At 42.2% G+C, this 17465-nt stretch overlaps 1 protein-coding gene across 2 annotated transcripts in view; it reads right to left on the bottom strand.

Annotated features, from left to right (window-relative positions):
- Positions 1-17465, bottom strand: part of ilkap (integrin-linked kinase-associated serine/threonine phosphatase) — a 54198-nt gene that overhangs the window by 22955 nt on the left and 13778 nt on the right. For both annotated transcript variants that reach the window (XM_060834963.1, XM_060834965.1), the window contains exons 4-9: positions 17110-17227; positions 16173-16279; positions 15239-15332; positions 13645-13732; positions 10725-10846; positions 4879-4998 (exon numbers count right to left, since the gene is read on the bottom strand). In XM_060834963.1, coding sequence (XP_060690946.1) covers positions 4879-4998; positions 10725-10846; positions 13645-13732; positions 15239-15332; positions 16173-16279; positions 17110-17227 — 649 coding nt within the window. The remainder of the gene's footprint in view (positions 1-4878; positions 4999-10724; positions 10847-13644; positions 13733-15238; positions 15333-16172; positions 16280-17109; positions 17228-17465) is intronic.

Consider the following 17465-nt stretch of genomic DNA (forward strand, 5'->3'; position numbering starts at 1 on the left):
TTCATTGGAGAGAAGAAGGTCGAGAGGTGACTTAATAGAGACATAAGATAATCAGAAGGTTAGATAAGGTGGACAGGGAGAGCCTTTTTCCAAGTATGGTGACGGCGAGTACAAGGGGGCATTGCTTTAAATTGAGAGGTGATAGATAAAAGGACAGATGTCAGAGGTAGCTTCTTTACTCAAAGAGTAGTAAGGGTACGGAATGCTTTGCCTGCAACGGTAGTAGATTTGCCAACTTTAAGTACATTTAAGTCGTCATTGGACAAGCACATGGACCTACATGAAATAGCGTAGGTTAGATGGGCTTCAGATTGGTATGACAGGTCGGCGCAACATCGAGGGCCGAAGGGCCTGTACTGCGCTGTAATGGTCTATGTTCTATATACTACAAACTAATCCTCAGGCCACCTATGCCAATTTAAATTGTCCAGACTCTATGCATATTAAAATCACCTACGAGGGTTGTAGTATGGTTGTCCAACAGTACAGCTACTGTCCTTCAGTAGAGATGTTATAAGGGGGCTATAAACTACTCACAACGGTGACATTTTTTAAACTCACTTACTGGATTTGGGTCTTGCTGGCTGGACCAGCATTTAACACCCGCTCACTGGTTATCCTTGGGAAGATGGTGGTGAGCTGCCTTCTTGAACTGCTGCAGTCTATGTGCTGTAGGTAGATTCACAATGCCATTAGGAAGGGAATTCCAAGAATTCACTGCGACAGTGAAGGAATAATGATATACTTTCAAATCAAAATGGTGGCTGACTTGGAGGGGAACTTTCAGGTGGTGATGTTTTCATGTATCTGCTATCCTTGTCCTTCTAGATGGAAGTAATTGTGGGTTTGTAACATCTGTGGATCTTTGGTGAATGCCTGCAGTGCATCTTACAGATGGTACATACTGCCGCTACTGGGTGTTGGTGATGGATGGAGTGAATGCTTGAGGATCTGTTGCCAATCAAGCAGAGAAATGAGAGCATGGAATTAAAATGCCAAGAAAGCAGAAACACAAGGTCATGCTCGCTGATTTTTTTTTTGTTCATTCATGGGATGTGGCCAGGTCAGAATTAATTGCCCATCTCTAATTGCCAAGAGGGCAGGTGACAGACAACCACATGTCTGCAGTCACATGTAGGCCAGACCATGCAAGAACTGCAGATTTCTTTCCCTAAAAGACATTAGTGAACCAGATGGGTTTTTCCAACAATGGCTTCATGGTCATCATTAAGATTAAGAAATCTTCAAGGGTTAAGAATCTAAAGACCTTATTGTTTAAATTGTATTCAAATTCTGTTCCAAAAAGCAGTTACCCAGTTAACAAAAGATCTCCACACCAATACTGGACACCACATTGTGAGCAGTGAATAAGGTATAATAAACACACAAATCATTGCTTCCCCACCTGTGAATATTTACAGCCTTGGATGATGAACTGGCCAGTTAAAAAGGTAGGTGCCACATTTCCTGTGCTTGCATGGAATGGGCCCTGGGATTGGGTCATGGTATAAAGAAGTGATTGAGCTGTGAACCAAGGCGTCATGAAGAGAATAGTTCCTTCAGAATGTTGACAGGAGAGGGGAGGTTGCGTTTCGTGGTGTGCTTTGAATGTGAAGGCTAGTGGAATGAAATGTGAGGTAAAAGCACTCCTACATGGCTCCAGGAGAAAAAGGGAGTGAGGGCAAAAAGTGTAGGGAATGGGCTAGTCAATGGCTCAGGGCCCTGTCAATCACTGGAGCCTTGGGGATTGGGGGGTGGTGTTGTGATCATTGATTGAGGAGAAAGAAAGACATATCCAAAGAAGCTCTGTTGTGGAACTTTGCATCCTCAGAACAGATGCAACAGAGATGGAAAAATGGGAGGAAAGGATTTGAGCCGTTATAGGGGAAAGTGTGTGTGGAAATGTAGTCTATAGTGATTGTAATGAGGTCAGCCAACTGGACCTCATAGACTAATGAGCTCGCTGACTGGACCAGATTAACAGCCCTGCTTGACATTAAAAAAGGGAAGTGTCAGAGATACTGACATTGACAGCTGACTCTGAATAAGGTAGTACTGAAGTCAGGGACTGTTCATGTGTAAATAAAGAGTGACTTGGTGACGAGATACTAGTCTCTATGAGGTTATTTCAGTCAAAGCAGCTGTGATAAATGGGTGGGCCTAAAATGAATATTAGTAGACAGTCTATCCCCAAAAGGCAGCAAATTTGAGTAAGGGAAAGGGAGGTATCAGAGATGGGCAGTGATGGTGAAAATTAGAATTAAGCGCATTGTCTTCCAGTACTGGGCGATAACAAGAAATAGGTATCAGTCCAGTCACCGAGTACTGGAGAAAGTTGAACAGGAATAAGAAATTTCGCACATACCCACAAAAAGGAAGTTCTAATTTGAACCCAAGTGGATACTAATAGTCATGCATTCCATTTGAAGCAAGGCAGAGAACCTTACTTATTGAGATGACTTTTTCAACCAGACAGGCAGGATAAGTGGATGGGGACTGGCTGGGCCTCTGTCATGGAAGAGGATCCCACAGACATCCCGACTGGGGAGGGAGTTGCAGCGTATTGGATGACATGGGGAAGAGGAGATGGACAAAGCCGGAAAACTGGGACATATTTGAAACGAGATAGAGAGCAAGAGTGTGACAACTGTATGTGGGATGAAATTTGGCAAGGATATAAAAAGGAATAGCGGCCAGACGGTACAACACAAATTCAATAAGGCAGGAATAGGCTGAAACGGTGGGTCTACCATGCTAGTCCTGTTTGTGAATCTTGGGGAGGTGGAAGTGGTGTATTTGGGATTGGGCAACTATGAGGTGACAGCCACAGAAGGAATATCTCCAGAGGAAGTGGAAGCCAAATGACAAATATGAAAACAGCAAGTCCATGTTTGATGGCAGAGTCATGGTCCTTGCAGAGGCAGGAAGCAGTGCCTGAGAGTTGGCACTCAGCCTCTGCAATTGATGCACCATCCACCAAAAGCACCAGCCTTGACAGTAGGTTTGATCACTGCATTACAGTCCTACCTGAGAGAAAGACGTGCAGCAAATTCAGGTGGAGGCAGGTTCGAGCAGCAGAGACATTTACATGGCTAATGTCACTCTGATGGTTCTCAAATAAAGAATGGGCAAGAGACCAGAGAAAGGGGCAGAGGTGGAGACAGAATACTAGAATCAGGAGAGGGGATCCGCTGGGCAACTAGAGGACTCCTATCCAAAGTGACTACTGGGATGAAGGTGGTGGAATAAGAGTTCAAAGTCTATTGAGGTGGACATTCATTAAAGTGGGGTGAGAAGGGGAATCCATGTTAAGCAGACTGTTCAGTGTGAAAGGGGACAAGGTCAGATGGTGCTGTGAATACATGGCAAGAGGAGGTCTTAGAAGAATGGGGGTCAGATGGAAATCAAGAGGAAGGAAAAAGGGCATTGTTACCCATGAAGTGTTACAGTTTGGATTCTGGAACACACAAAAGAAAAACGAAAAGAGTTTTGCTAAGGTGGCAGAGACAGAACTTTCATTTTTCTGCCATTCACACTTTCTGAATAGATTTCTTTACCACAACCATTTCTCTACCTTTTACTTTCTCTCCCGTGATATTTTTGCCTCTCAATTTCTTCTGCCAAGTACCCTATTCCAGACTTTCCTTTGTCCTCCCTCCTTTACAACGATATAAAACCCAGCACATTTGTACCTTTCATGGCTGGTGCAGAACCATATCCGAGTTGACAGGTTAACTCTGTTCCTCTGTCACACAACACTACTTCACGGTTTTCCCATGAGGGATACTGCATCCTCAACTTGAGATGGCGATGCAGAAGTAACACATGCTGCTCACTGTACTGCTGTCTAGGGAAGATTCAGGTTGACACAGGGAACCTGCTCACTACGTGTTCCTTCAGTCCCAAACATCTCAGGCACAAGGGGAATGAAATCTCAAACCTCTGATCTTTTGCAGGTTTCTGACTCCCTTACTGGAAAAGGCAACGTGTCACTCTGATGGATCTTTTCTGTGCCAAATGCCTCTATTGCTACACTACAACTGTGGGCTGCAATCATGCATCGTGGTATTGGCTTTTCTCTTTGTTCACAACACAGATTCACTCTCATAAAATGTCCCAGCCAGTTCCGATATGCAGAATGTTTTGTCTAGCTGGGTACCCAAGGGTAGAGTTCAGGCTATGCAAAACATGAAGGTATCCTGTGTGTTTATTTTCTCAAATACAAATTATTTGCATTTCCTTTATTCCACTCAAATTTTAACAAGTGTTTCTTGGCCCATCTTGTTTAATTTAATGATCAAAATAAAAAAACAAAGACGGGTAAATAAGCCAGAGAGAAACTAAGGACAATAAACAGTAAACCACCATCTAAGACTAATATTTGGGGACTTTGGGACGGTTCCTGCTCACTGCAGTGCAGACAATACCATTATTTTCCATCTTGAGGATGGCTAGCTTGTAAATATTCTAATTCTCCATAGTAATTGTTTTTGTTCACTTATCCACCTATGTTTAATAGATCTATTTGATTATGTTTTGAGCTATATGGTAAGGGAAGCACTTACTTGCAATGCCTTCTCAAGCTGAGGAATGTCATGTGAGGTTATGTGAAATAATCACTAAACTAAAAATGGAGGAAAAAGGGTTTGCCTACCAAACTGAAATCAGCAAAAATCACTTAGACATTGACAGGCACTGCATATCCCACTTAGTCAACTGCAAAAAAGGTGTAGATTCTGAATCCAACCTGGAATTTAAAAAAATAACCAAAAATCTGGAAGGAAAGCTTTTGTTGCATGGGATTTGTAATGCCTTGAGTAATGCCAGCGATAAACAGCAGCACTAACCTTATGGTATAAACTATCCATTGTACTGTACCTGTCATTGAGCGTTAACTGACAGCGCCTAATGTCTGGTATTGATATCACGCCACAGTGCTTGTACTGTCCATCTCCAATGGAACGTGACACCTCCAATACGCCCATCACCCGACCATCTCTGGGTAGACAAAAATCAATATATCAGCCCCTGGTAAATAAACACACAAAATAAACAAATTTGATTTCATTTAATTTACCATTGTCACATGTGCCTAGGTTATGTGAAAAGGTTTGTTTTGCATGCACTACAGGCAGATCATCCCATACCAAGTGCATTGGGGTAATAGAACAGAGTGAGGAGTAAAGTTTTACAGCTGTGCAGAAGGTGCAGAAACAGTGAGATCAACATTAAATTTGAGACGACCATTCAGAAGCCTAATAACAGTGGGGAAGAAACTGTTCTTGAATCTGTTGCTACATGTGTTTAAGATTTTGTATCTTCTGCCTGATCGAAGAAGTTGGAAGAGATTATATCTGAGGTGGGAGGGGTATTTGATTATGTCAGCTGCCTTTCCAAGGAGTCAATGGATGGAAGGTTGGTTTGTGCGACAGGACAACAAACCATTAGTTACAATGCTTGCAGCATCGCTTAGCCTATCATTTGGGCTTGCCTCCTTCCAGTAACGCAACCAACCACATCGCAGGGCTGATTCTGTGACCGCGTGGGAAGCAACAGCCAAATGAAGAACTGTCGTCAAATTATGGGCTTTCACCTGGGGCCAGAAAATCAGGGGCAGTGGGGCACAATTACCCCAGTAGCATTCTTTATGAAGGTTCAAGAAGGGGATCAGATTATATCTCATCACTATCAATGACTTGTTTGAAAAATACACAATTTTCTTCTTTGCTTTCTGTAGGCAGTGGTTAATTTCCCAACTGATAGTTAAGAGGCTGGTGTCTCTGAGGGAACGTTACATTGTGTACAGTCATGAGAAGATGAATGCTATGATACATTTAACCAGGGGACCCAAATAATTGCAATGTCACCTCCTACTATACAGAGACAAAACTCCCCTAAAAACATTTTGATACGATGCTCACAGATGCATATAAATGGACAAACACAGAGCAGAGGTGAAAAACCCCCAAACCTTCCTACTCATCACTGACAAATTCTGGATTCCACAAAGCCACTAAATGGACATAAACAGAATACTGGAGCTCTATTACTGAAGCTACAGAGATTCTGAAGAATATACTGAGATTTTATCATGTTTGCAGCACCAAATTCAATCCTCCCCCTCATCTCATGGACGGTGCAAGAAGCAGAAAATCAGCAACTAAATGGTGGCTCAGTGGTTAGTACTGCTGCCTCACAATGCCAGGGATCTGGATTAGATTCCACCCTCGGGTGACTGTCTGTATGGAGTTTGCACATTCTCCGCCTATCTGTATGGGTTTCCTCTAGGTGCTCCAGTTTCCTCCCACAATCCAAAGATGTGCAAGTGAGGTGGATTGGCCAAGCTAAGTTGCCCATAAACTGCAGAGATGTGCAGGTTAGGTGGATTAGCCATGCGAAATGCAGAGATAGAGGTTGGGTCTGGAGGGTCAGCGTGGAGTCAATGGGCCGAATAGCCTGCTGCTACACTCTAGGGATTCTACAAAGAAACTGCACTGGCTCAAGAACCCTGCCACTGTCCTAGCAACCAGTTTGTTTCTTCTGCTAAGATTAGACAATTACATTAATAAGAAATGATGTGAGGTGCTGGTGTTGGACTGGGGTGGACAACATTAAAAATCATACAATACCAGGCTATAGTCCAATGGTTTATTTGGAAGTACTAGCTTTCAGAGCGCTGCTCCTTTGTCAGGTAGTACCTGACGAAGCAGCAGCACTCTGAAAGCTGGTACTTCCAAATAAACCTGTTAGATGATAACCTGGTGTGTGATTTTTAAAATTAATAAGGAAGAACAATTTAAGTGGAATTAAATTTTGAATAATTTATATTCTGGAGATTTCTGCCAATAATCCAAACTTCAGAATTTCAGTGTTAAGAGATGGATTGCATTTGCATGAGGTAAAATAATAAATGTGGAGTTTGCACATTCTCCCAGTGTCTGCGTGGGTTTCCTCCGGGCGCTCCAGTTTCCTCCCACAATCCAAAGGTGTGCAGGTTAGGTGAATTGCACATGCTAAAGTGCCCATAGTGTTAGGTGTGTTAGTCAGGAGTAACTGTAGGGTAGGAGAATGGGTCTGGGTGGGTTACTCTTCGGAGGATTGGTGTGGACTTGTTGGGCTGAAGGGCCTGTTTCCATACTGTAGGTAAATCTAATCTAAAAAAAGTAAACAGCAAAGGAGCTGAGCTTTTTAACAATGGAGGGAACAGTACGGGATAGTGGAGTTTTGGCTCCTCCTACTGGAGGAAAAAGAACACGAACATTGAGCATTCATAGCAAAACACTAGGTCCTGTAGAAGATTGAAGAAGTGTGTTTATAAAGTAGTCACAGCTAACACAAACAGAAATCTAGGTGCAGAGCGATGGATAAAGTGAATACTGAATAGCTGAGGCAACTAGCCTAAAAGCATTTAAGAGGGAGCTATACAAGTTCTTAAGCTAGAAAGGAGTGGAACAGTTGACGGAATGGAATAAAGAAAGTTGAGGGGAGGATTGGGGACATCATTAATACCAAGATGGAATAGTTGGGTGGAATGGTCCATTTCGGTGCTAGTATGATTCATTGTTACTAGCTAAAGGAATCAAAAGGTTTTGGGACAAAGCAGGAACAGGGTTCCTAGTTGGATAATCATGATATTGAGTGGCGGGACAGGCTCAAGTGGTTGAATAGTCAACTTATATTCCTGGTTTCTATGTTTCTAGTTTTACTGGCTGCAATAAAATTAGTCTTGTGCTGCATGCAATCGTGTTTGACGGCTGTGTGGAAAAAGTGGATGATTTTATTCCAAGAGCAGACTGTTTGTTTTCCCAGTGTGTAATAACACACCGTCTCACTGGGTGAGCATAACACTGAGTGTTGCATTCCTGTCACACTGATGCCCCTCAACTTGACAAACCTGACACCAAAAATTGCACCGAATCAAGAATTTACTTCTACATAGGACGACCTATCAGACAGCACCATTGTATATCGATGGGGTGATTCACAGGTTGTGTTGTCGAGTTTTCCAGAACTGAAAGCCTACCAGCTTTGTGATAAGGTTAATAGAACACGTACATTTTCAGACAAATAACAAATCAAGGCAAGACCTGGAAACTAAAGCACAGAGGAGCTCAGTGTTGATCACCATACATGTCACTTTCATACATCATGACAGGAAAAGCTGAAAAGCTTCCAGATTAGCCAAGTGACAAGGAGGAGAAGGTGAGGACTGCACATGCTCAAGATCAGAGTTGAGAGTGTGGTGCTGGAAAAGTCCAGCAGATCAGGTAGCATCAGGAGCAGAAGAATCGATGTTTCAGGCATAAGCCCTTAATCAGTCAACAGGAAGTGTAGACTCCAGCATAGTGCTTAAAGGAACTCTCTGCAGCATTAGCTACACCAGTGGGATACACAAGCTTCTATCAAATATCTACAGAGCCAAAAGCATCAGCTAACAAAAAACAGAGTCAAACTGTGCTCTAATCACAACATCCGTATTATAACAGCATGGTGATCATATCTGCCTTACCATCAGATATCCACAAGAGTGGACATCATCCAATCAACAATTTGTCCACGTCTCCATTCACTTTACAGTGTTAAAAAAAACCCTTTCATGTAGCTTCTTCGTAGCAACAAATGCCATTAAACCAGGAACTACAGAGAGTGATTCCTAGTTTATTCTGGACAAACACCAATATTTTGCTCTTCCATAACACCCTTAAATGCATAAAATGTCCTAATGCATTTATCAAACCCACAGGTAAAAACAAGGAACTGCAGATGCTGGAAACTAGAATCTAGATTAGAGTGGAGAGAACTCTGCAGGCACCCTGCCTCGATTCTTGATGGAAGGGCTTTTGCCTGAAACGTCAATTGCCCTGCTCCTCGGATGCTGCCTGACCTGCTGTGCTTTTCCAGCACCACTCTAATCTGTTATCAAACCCATACTGAGTGAGAGTTGATGTGACGAAAGATGCAAGTTTTACTTTGGGCTTTGGATTTTAAGATAGAGGCAGACAGATGTGGATCAGTTCTGTTCTGGGAATTGTTTAAAACAAAAAGGTCATAAAATCATTTGACCTAACTGCATCAATTCCAAGAAAGGATGTAACTGAAGTCAAGTGTCAAAGAGAACCACTGTGCTGCCAATGGATGCAATGTTTATAATGCTGAGTTTACAACAGACTGAAAAGTCATTAGTTGAGTTTTGATTTCAGAGCAGAGAAGGTACAAGGTCTCAATTCAAAATAATTAGTTCAGTTCAGCCCAGAAAAGAAAATATCTTCTCCTGGCAGGAAGATCAACCTTTTAGTTCAGGGTAAGCAATCATACTGGCCAAGTATTCGTGTTTGTAGAACCTCCAAGCCAGAAGTACTTGGAACTGAATAGGTTTATTTCAGCTATCAGAAATGTAAAAGATTCATGAGAGCAGAATCAGAAAGGAATTGTAAACTGTCTCCGTGGTCCAAGGAATAGAAACTGGGAGAAGTCACAGATAAGGGTGAATTTTCTTTGGAATTGTGTATTGATAACATCTGATGTTGAAACTTAGTTTTGCTGTTTGTGTTAAGATATGAGTATTATATATAACACATTGGTTTTCTTTTGCTCTACTTATGCTATTTTGTTAAAGAACATTTGCAGCCTCATTTGAATCACTGTGGTAACAAACTGCAAAAAGTTAAACACATGATCTATCAAGCGAGGCTTCATTCTAAGATCTGACTTGTCCTGTACTACCCTCAGCTGGGAGCATAACAAAAAGAACATTAGAACAGACGACCCATAACCTTGCTCAAAATGGTAGGTGCTAAGCAGTGCTTTAAGGCAGCACAGATAATGAGGTGGGATGGTTTAGGGGGCAAGTTACAAATTTAGGCCCTTGACATCTGAAGATAGGACCACCAACAACGGAATGAAGCAAATCAGGGCATTTCTTAACCAGGAGACAATGAAGGTCAGTCACCACAACGGAGATGGGTAAGCAGTACAAATTTTGAATGATGTAAAGTTTATATAATGTCAGAACTGGGAGGCTAGCCAGGTATACACTGGAAAAGCCAATTCTAAAGCTAACAAAAGGTATGGAAGTGGGCTTCAGCAGATTCAGAGCCATTAAACATTATGGAAATGAAAAGTAGGCATTCTTGATGAATAGAGTGACCATGTCGTTAGATATTCAACATTGCAACAAATACTATAAAAAAATGCATTAGTTAGTTCAGCCTCTCAGTCACCAGTGGGAATAGATGTTATGGAGGTTCCCAGGAACTGCTACTAATTTAAATGGTCTGTAATAGATTTTAGCATCAACTGGTTTGAACTCCGAACTCAAACATCTCTCTCACAATTGATCTAAATGCTCAATCATATGCCTTTGTTTACCTTTATTAGTTGGTTCCTGGAGACCACTGCTAAATGGAGCTCATTCCACATTCAATTGCATACAACACTATTAATTGGCTTCTGTCTCTGAATACTGAAGCGACACTTATTCAGAAAATGAAGATTCATTTTGGTGCAGCTCGGCTTCAGCATCTTCAGGACTGTACTGCACCACACACACAGCAGGACTCTGGAAGTATATGACTTTGTATCTCCATTTCCTTGCAAACTGACCTGATAATTTGTATTTGGTAAGAAAGAGACAGATTCCAGTGCCCACTTAATTTCCTCATGCAATCATGTGTGTTTGATCTGCCTACATTTCTACAAAAAATCCTTTAGAATTTACTCCTCACCTAACCGTGCCCCCGGCTTTTTGAATTCTCATCCTCTCATCGTATTGGGTTGGGTTATGTTCTTTCACCAGTGGCAAGGCCATCAATTTCTTGCTGGTCTCATTCACCCGACACAGAATGGCCTGGAAGTGAAAAGCAAAAAATTTACTTCAACAGGTAAAGGGCCGGTCCTACTGTTGCATCGACTGTTATCGAAACCATGCACATAGCTCACCACATCCGCCCTCAGACTGTACACGCAGTGACCCACATATAGTATACCCTGAGATTACACTCAGTGCCCCACAGGCATCACAAAGTTGTACGCACACACAAGGATCGGTGCTGGGTCCTCAACTTTTTGTCATTTACATAAATGATTTGGACGCGAGCATTAGAGGTACAGTTAGTAAGTTTGCAGATGACACCAGAATTGGAGGTGTTGTGGACAGCGAAGGGGGTCACCTCAGATTACAACAGGATCTGGACCAGATGGGCCAATGGACTGAAAAGTGGCAGATGGAGTTGAATTCAGATAAATGCGAGGTGCTGCATTTTGGGAAAGCAAATCTTAGCAGCACTTATACACTTCATGATAAGGTCCTAGGGAGTGTTGCTGAACAAAGAGACCTTGGAGTGCAAGTTCATAGCTCCTTGAAAGTGGAGTCGCAGGTAGATAGGATAGTGAAGAACATGTTTGGTATGCTTTCCTTTATTGGTCAGAGTATTGAGTACAGGAGTTGGGAGGTCATGTTGCGGCTGTACAGGACATTGTTTAGGCCACTGTTGGAATATTGCATGCAATTCTGGTCTCCTTCCTATCAGAAAGATGTTGTGAAACTTGAAAGGGTTCAGAAAAGATTTACAAGGATGTTGCCAGGGTTGGAGGATTTAAGCTACAGGGAGAGGCTGAACAGGCTGGGGCTGTTTTCCCTGGAGATCGGTGGCTGAGGGGTGACCTTGTAGAGGTTTACAAAATTATGAGGGGCATGGATAGGATAAATAGACAAAGTCTTTTCCCTGGGATGGGGGAGCCCAGAATTAGTGGGCACAGGTTTAGGGTGAGAGGGGAAAGATATAAAAGAGACCTAAGGCGCAACGTTTTCACTCAGAGGGTGGTATGTGTATGGAATGAATGTGAATGAATGTGGTGGAGGCTGGTACAATTGCATTTGGATGGGCATATAGATAGGAAGGGTTTGGCGGGATATGGGCCAGGTGCTGGCAGGTGAGAATAGATTGGGTTGGGATATCTGGTCAGCGTGGACAGGTTGGACCGAGAGGTCTTTCCATGCTATACGTCTCTATGACTCTGCCATAGATTTCCCAAATTGTTTCATGGATGGGATAAATGTATTGCAAGATTCTCAAACTATTTACTGTGACACCAGGTTAAAAAGAGAGAGATGTGGAACAAAATGCATTTGCTACCTGCATTGCTAACAGGGAAGTATCTGTACTGAGAGTGTTTAACTGGACAAAATAGAGGTAATTTTCTCTCCATATCCACTCCATTGGAGCTCGAACTGTTCAATAGGACAGTCTAGACACTGTTTTTAACTCAGGATATACTTGTCCAAAAAGATACTGATGCGACACTTTACACCCTCTAAATTCTGAGCTACAGGTCGGGCCTGGACTATTCCAGTTGGTAGTTCATAAAGCTAGAGCTACGCACCTCTGGATCAAACATCAAATGACAAAGTTGCAGCTTTCACAGTTGAAGTTGCCTCAGGACAGCAAGCACTCTTCTTCCCTAAATTTGACTTGCATCTTAAAAAGACAGAGAAACAGAAAATAGGGGCACAGAGGTAATACTTCAGATGATCTTTCCTCTGAATGAAGAATGGCAGATCTGAAATATCAACTCGTGTTTCTATCCCTGCAGAAGCTGTGTTATCTGTTGAGTATTGACAGCATTTTCTTTTATTTCAAATTTCCAGCATCTGCAGTATTTTGTTTTTAACAACAACAACAAAAAAAAGACATGCCTGTTTGGGATCAGTGTAAACCTCAGCGAGCAGAGCAAACAGAGTGGGTGCAGATTAACACACGCAAATGCAAAATATCCCACAGCAATCACGACACTTAAAGGAGGAGCTGATGCTACACAGCACGTAGTCATAGATAACAGTTATCAGTATGGGTCAGGCGGGTGTCAGTGCACTGAAACTATTTCAGCTAGCCTATCTTCAAGCGCTTATCTTATATCATGAGCCTTGCTACATAAAGGATAATAGATAGCTGCAGAAACATTTAACTCTTCATTTAAAATCACACCTGGCTTAAAATCCCCAAAACACTAAACTTTAAGATATTTGGAATGCAGAGATGGTAAAAGCAATCTTTCTTTCTGTTGTATCAACATTCTGTTGTCTGGTATGAGAGCCATGCACGCCTACCACCGCACACTGGCAATGTAAAAGGCTGATCACCTACAGTCCATCCATATTCAGTACAAGTACAGTGTTCCCAGAGGAATCATCTGTATTATATAGACTCTCTTGTGGTTAAATAAAGCTTCAGGCACAAAGAACAGCAACATAGAGACAAGGGATAGGCAGGGTGTGAAAGAAAATAGAAAAAAAAAGAAAACAGTAGACATGAAAAGTGAAAATGGATCCCCAGTTAGAGAGAGAAAAACAAATGAGGCAGAGAAAAAAAATAAAGAGATCATAAAAGGAGAGAAGAAGGAGAAGAACACCAAAGAGTCAGAAAGAGAGAGATTTAGAATGAGATATATGGGAAGGGAACGAAAGACAAAGAAAGATACACAGACAGAAGGAGAAAGAGAAAATGAGACCGAAAGGAAGAGGCAACAAAGGGGGAGCGAGAGGAAAAATGAATGAGGAAAGTAAGAGAGCAAAATAATAGATTGTTATCTATTAACAGATTAGGATATTCCCAACCCAGATCAGTATTATTTGCAAGAATTTCATACCTTGCTGTCACCAAGATTTGCAACATATAAATCTTTGTCCACCAGCAGGACACATGTGGCAGTAGATCCATCTTTCCAAGCGGGTTTTCTGCAGAAAGAGAAGGCATCCAAAAATTAGTTCATTGACCTGCATTTATGCAAGGTTTTATGCAGTACATGATTTTGGAGTTCTATATAAAATCTGTCAAATGGACCAGCAATCCACACGTGAATAGCAAGGCGTCCTTGGACACTGCCAAGAGGATGCAGGGGAAAGTCAGGATAAAGAGAAAACACTCCTGACATAAAGGCTGTGACTGAGCAGAGAAGCAAGATTCACAGGAAGATGCCTCCTGTGGACAAAGAAGCCATGTGCTTCTCATTTGCCGGCTGTGGCACGTCACCGGAAATCTGAAAGAGGTCAGAGAAAACAATTCCAACCATGGCAATAATTGTGCAGACAGATGACTGAACAAATCAAATAAACAAAACAGACTTCTCACAAACCACGCAGTACAAGGAGCACTTTGGGGGTCTCAGCTGTGCCAGGATCTTAACAGAAACCTAAATCCTCTTCTAGTTCTTGGTCCAGTTGACCACTGGCAAGATGCCTGAAACTTTCACCACCCAATTCTGATATAAATTAAACCTTAACCAAAGCATACCGGAGAGAAAAAAACATGAAAAATAGACCAAACTCCAAAATACAATCTCATGCAATCACAGTAAAATTATCTGTACTACTGCCTCTCCCTTTACAAGCCTTGAAAGACAACTCTTCCCATCTTCCGTACATAGGTGCTGACTCCTGCTCCACTGTGGCTGCACTCCAGAATTTAATTCAATAAGATACTGCTTATGTGCTAACAAAGTAAACTGGGGATGGAGTTTTAATGACATTGCCAGTACAAAACTGGCTAGATGGGGTCCACTCCCTCCACCAGCAACACCCAGTATCAGTAGTATATACCATCTGCAAGATGCCCAGCAAAAATTCACCAAAGAAGCTAAGATAGCACCTACTGGATCCATGACCACTTCCATCTTGAGAAGGGCAGGTATTTGGGAACACCGCTGCTTTTAAGTTCCCCTTCTAGCCATTCACCACCTTGACGTGGACATACATGTCCATTCCCTCACTGTTGTCAAGTCAAAATCCTGGAATGCCCTCCTTACGCGCACTGTGGGTTTATCTACAGCGCATGGGCAGCAGCAGTTCACTACCACCATTGCGTGGGTAACTAGGGACGGACAATCAGTGCTGGCTAGCTAGCGATATCTATGGCCCACAAGTGAATTTAAAAAGAAGACCACAGAAACTGAACAAAGGATTCAGTGGATAAATGTAATAGAATCTGGCAACAAGTTAGACAGCTCTGGAATGTTCCCAATAAAACTTCAGTCCATGCTAAGAAAATGGGATATTATAGTTGGTGCTGAAAATGTTTTGCTGGAAAAGCACAGCAGGTCAGGCAGCATCCAAGGAGCAGGAGAATCGACGTTTCGGGCATGAGCCCTTCTTCAGGAATTTCTCCTCAAATATTATAGTTGGTGTCGACTATGCTTTTGGGGATAGGTAGGGGAATGGCAAAAAGGGCAAGTAATGACCACTCACTGGCTTGATGCCTGCTTGAGAAAGCCCTCATCCGTCTGCTTGAAGGTCATTAGAAGGCATTTCTTAATGGTCTTCTCTATGCTACTCACTTCTCCTGTATAGAGAATAAGTGGAAGAAAAATGTCATCATTCTATATGAAAATATCTCAATTGAACATTGGGTTCAAAGTTCACTCCTGCTCAACGGGTTCAAAGTTCACTCCTGCTCAACGGGTTCAAAATATCAACTGGAATAAGGAAAACAAGGTTATGTTCATCCTGCATGTCCTGGGCACGCGAGTCTCTCAGTTGAAATCTCTTCACAGAAAGTTTGTTTGGAAACTTGCAGCAGATCACAAACAGGTGATCACGTTGGAGTCTAAATCTGGAGTCTCGCATCTTGGACTGAGAGCAATGTTAGAATCGTACAGCAATGCCTATGAGACCTTTAGACAACAGGAGTCAAAATAATGAAAAAGGCAATTTCTACTGAACATTTTTTCCTAACAATCAGAATTAGCTATTGTTGGAAAGGAGCTCTCTCATCAGTGACTGAGCATCTCCTTTTAAGTTAAAATTAAATGAACATTGAACAGCTGTACGCTGGAAAAATCCTTCTAGCTAACTCCTCACCAGTAAAACAACAATGGTAGAGATTGGCTATTCATTGGCAAGTTTTGTTATGTACAATCAGTGAAAAACATATCAATAAGTTGTGCTGTAAAAACAGTACTCCTGTCTGATCAACAAGCATCTTCTGGAATAAAGCCACTCTTACCTACCAGAGAACATCTTCAGGGGTAAACTCCACTCACATCTGATCAGGTTGTCATCTCCATGACTAAACCAGCTCCCATATAGTCAGTCCTATAAGTGACTGGATACCAGCCGGCCTACTGAGCTTGGATTTTAGATGAAGTGTTGGAGTTCCTATTTTCTGTAACAGTGTTGTTACCTTTGGGGAAGTTCCGGGCAAGAGTGAGGTGAAGGTTCTGTGCTGCGTACTTGGATGCTCGTACTCCACCGTGGCCGTCGAAAACAGCAAAGTAGGAGAGCCGAGAGCTAAACCCGAGGCAAAGGCAAAGAAGGGAAGAAAACGAGTTTTGAGAGAAATGACCCAGCTTCGCTATTCAGTAAATTGTTCACATGAAAACAGTTCAGTTCAATTTCATTCACAGAACACGAATAGCCCATCCTGGCTGCCTTGAGAAAAGTAGCTTGGAAGGCCTGTTCTGAGTTAACCTGGTTGGTGTGGGACTGGCTTCAAACATAGCTGAACCAGGTAAGAATAGCAAGTTTTGGGAGGTCAGAAGAAAACTAACTGCTTTATTTTAAAATGACAATGTGACAGCTTTATGATCACTTTTATATTGCTAGATTTCATTTCTTTTTTTAAAAGACATTAATTCAAATTCATTCATTGTCATCAGGAGTTTACAAACCAGTGGCATAACTGTTGCAATGCTGTACTCACCCACTTAGCTTCAGGGACTAGTGTTTCGATGGGAAAAAAATCCCCGTAGGTGTGACAGCGCTACAAACTACATTGCACAGAATTGATATATAGGATTGGACTGCACTATGCCCATGCTGGCATGCAATACAAGGTTAAGGATGGGGGTGAGTGTGGATTTAGGCCTATGGTGATCCCAGAAGAGCACAGAACTAGAAGGCCTTGTCTTAAACTGCCCTTGCAAAGTGTAAAAAGGAAACAGCAGAGGTTAAGAACAACTCTCCAGCCTCCAATTCTGCACATAAGAACTCCCTAGATCAGCAAAAGTAGTCTGTCACACAGTAAGGCTCCTTCCAGTCTGCCAGTAAACTGTACCATAAATCAATGCTCACTCTGTAAACATAAAAGTTGCTCTGCTTTCTGTCATTTCAGTACTTACACTTCTGAGGATAATTGTGCGAAGTACGATGTGAAATCATCAATTATAACGTGTGCATCCTGCATTTCCTCTCGTTCACCCTTTCTCTCTGCAACATAACCCTTTAAGGTGACACATCCTGAAGGAAAACATCAACAGAAAAACTTTTTAAAAACTGCAGATTTTGGCAGAAGATTTATCACAACTGTACAACATCTCTCTAATGCGCCCCCACCCATGTTATACAAGTTCTTCTCTCCCTCTGTTGTTTGGCCCCCTCCCTCTACTTCTCTCCTGAAAACACTGGTTAATGTTTGGGTATGGTGACTGATTAAATAGGACCTTTACAAGAATAAATGTTCTAAAGATGCAAAGAA

Source organism: Hemiscyllium ocellatum, chromosome 13 (genome assembly GCF_020745735.1).
Source record: "Hemiscyllium ocellatum isolate sHemOce1 chromosome 13, sHemOce1.pat.X.cur, whole genome shotgun sequence".
Lineage (NCBI taxonomy): Eukaryota > Metazoa > Chordata > Chondrichthyes > Orectolobiformes > Hemiscylliidae > Hemiscyllium > Hemiscyllium ocellatum.